General features: G+C 49.1%; 1 protein-coding gene across 1 annotated transcript in view; it reads left to right on the plus strand.

The window, feature by feature from the left end:
• EHMT2 (euchromatic histone lysine methyltransferase 2) overlaps nt 1-2,220 on the plus strand; it is a 56,088-nt gene that overhangs the window by 42,247 nt on the left and 11,621 nt on the right. The window contains exons 24-26 of the mRNA XM_015824326.1: nt 135-153; nt 706-792; nt 1,332-1,415. Coding sequence (XP_015679812.1) covers nt 135-153; nt 706-792; nt 1,332-1,415 — 190 coding nt within the window. The remainder of the gene's footprint in view (nt 1-134; nt 154-705; nt 793-1,331; nt 1,416-2,220) is intronic.

Below are 2,220 nucleotides of genomic sequence, written 5' to 3' on the forward strand. Positions count from 1 at the left end.
TTATTCTCTCTCTCTCTCTCTCTCTCTCTCACACACACACACACAAACACACACACACACACATTTGTTCTCTCTCTCTTGTCATTGTCATTGCCTCATAATTACTTGTTAAATTATGTCCCACCTTCTTCCAGCGGATATCATAGCCCCGTGGTGGCGAACCTATGGCACGCGTGCCACAGGTGGCACGTGGGGCCCTCTCTGTGGGCGCGTGCGCGCCGTCGCCCAACTCCCAGGCCTTCAGCTGGGTTTTATAAAACCTTTTCGCTTTGGGCCTCCGCCGCCGTGTGCAAAAAAAAAAAAAAAAAAGGCTCAGTCAATTTCAACTTCTCGCGGGGAAAAAAAAAGATCTCGCAAAGTTGGAATTGATTGATTGAACTTTTTAGTCCCACCCAGTCTGCCGTTACCACCGCAGCCACGCCCACCCAATGGGCCACACCCACCCGGCACCCAAGATGCATAAGTGGGTTTTGGGTTGCAGTTTGGGCACTCGGTCTCTAAAAGGTTCGCCATCCCTGTCATAGCCTGTTTTTAATGTTTTTATTGGGTTCCCCCCTTTATTTTTAGTACTTTATAGCAGTGTTTCTCAACCTAGCAACTTAGCAACTTTCTGATGAATGGATTTCAACTTCCAGAATCCCCCAGCCAGCAAACTTTTACCTATTCACAACTGCATCTTTCTGTTTGGTATGTTCTTGATTGAAGGGTTCGCCTGCAGCTGTACCGAACGGCAAAAATGGGTTGGGGGGTCCGCGCCCTTCAGACCATCCCCCAGGGGACCTTCATATGCGAGTGAGTGACACTTGTTTTTCATCTGGCGCTTCCCTTTATATACGGGGGGGGGTGGGGAGGGAGAATTGCTATAAGCCTCCAGGATTGGGGGCTTGTAGTAACAGGCTGGCTTTAAGGAGACAAATCACCCTCTAATCCAGTGGTTCTCAACCTATGGGTCGCGACCCCATTTGGGGTCGATTGACCATTTCACGGGGGTCGCCAAGCAAGGCTGTCCACCATTTTTTTCCCCTTTTCCGGTGGGTGCCTTACCTCCCTTGGGCTGGGCCAGCTGGTGGTCGGCCTGCTCTGTCTCTGCCGCTTGCCAGCTACACCTCGGCCGGCGCAGGAGGCGGAACCACGCATGCGCGGTGCTCCCGGGCAGGGAAAGTCCTCGACTTACGACCGGTTGGGTAGTCCTCGATTTACAACCGGTTTAGTCCTCGACTTACGACCGGTTTAGTCCTCGACTTACGACCAGTTGGGGGTTGCGGCATTAAAAAGGTTGAGAACCACTGCTCTAATCTCTCTCCCCTTATCATGCTTCCTCCCCTTAAAAGGTATGTAGGAGAACTGATTTCTGATGCAGAGGCTGACGTAAGGGAAGATGACTCGTACCTGTTTGATCTGGACAATAAGGTAAAGTTAGAAATTGGGGATCGGATGAGAGAAAGACTGTTTCTTACACCTGTCTTCGTACAGGTAGTCCTCGACATACAACAGTTCATTTAGTGACCGTTCGAAATTATAGCAGCACTGAAAATAGCGACTTATGACCGTTTTTCACACTGATGACGGTTGCGGCATCCCCACCGTCCCCCGATCAAAATTCAGACACTTGGCCACTGACTCGTATTTATGATGACTGCTGTGTCCCGGGGGTCATGTGATCCGCTTTTGCAACCTTCCTGACGAGCAAAGTTAAAGGGGAAGCCAGATTCATTTAGCAACCAAGTTACTAACTCAACAACACAGTGCTAGGCTGCATTAACAGAAGGATAGAATCAAGATCACGTGAAGTGTTAATACCACTTTACAATGCCTTGGTAAGGCCACACTTGGAATACTGCATCCAGTTTTGGTCACCACGATGTAAAAAAGATGCTGAGACTCTAGAAAGAGTACAGAGAAGAGCAACAAAGAGGATTAGGGGACTGGAGGCTAAAACATATAAGGAACGGTTGCTGGAATTGGGTATGTCTAGTTTAACGAAGAGAAGGACGAGGGGGGACATGATAGCAGTGTTCCAATATCTCAGGGGCTGCCACAAAGAAGAGGGAGTCAAGCTATTCTCCAAAGTGCCTGAAGGCAGGACAAGAAGCAACGGGTGGAAACTAACCAAGGAGAGAAGCAACCTAGAACTAAGGAGAAACTTCCTGACAGTTAGAACAATTAACCAGTGGAACAACCTGCCTCCAGAAGCGGTGAATGCTCCAACACTGGAAGTTT

The sequence above is a fragment of the Protobothrops mucrosquamatus genome, unplaced genomic scaffold (assembly GCF_001527695.2).
Source record: "Protobothrops mucrosquamatus isolate PMUCROS unplaced genomic scaffold, P.Mucros_1.0 scaffold2204, whole genome shotgun sequence".
NCBI classification, from domain to species: domain Eukaryota; kingdom Metazoa; phylum Chordata; class Lepidosauria; order Squamata; family Viperidae; genus Protobothrops; species Protobothrops mucrosquamatus.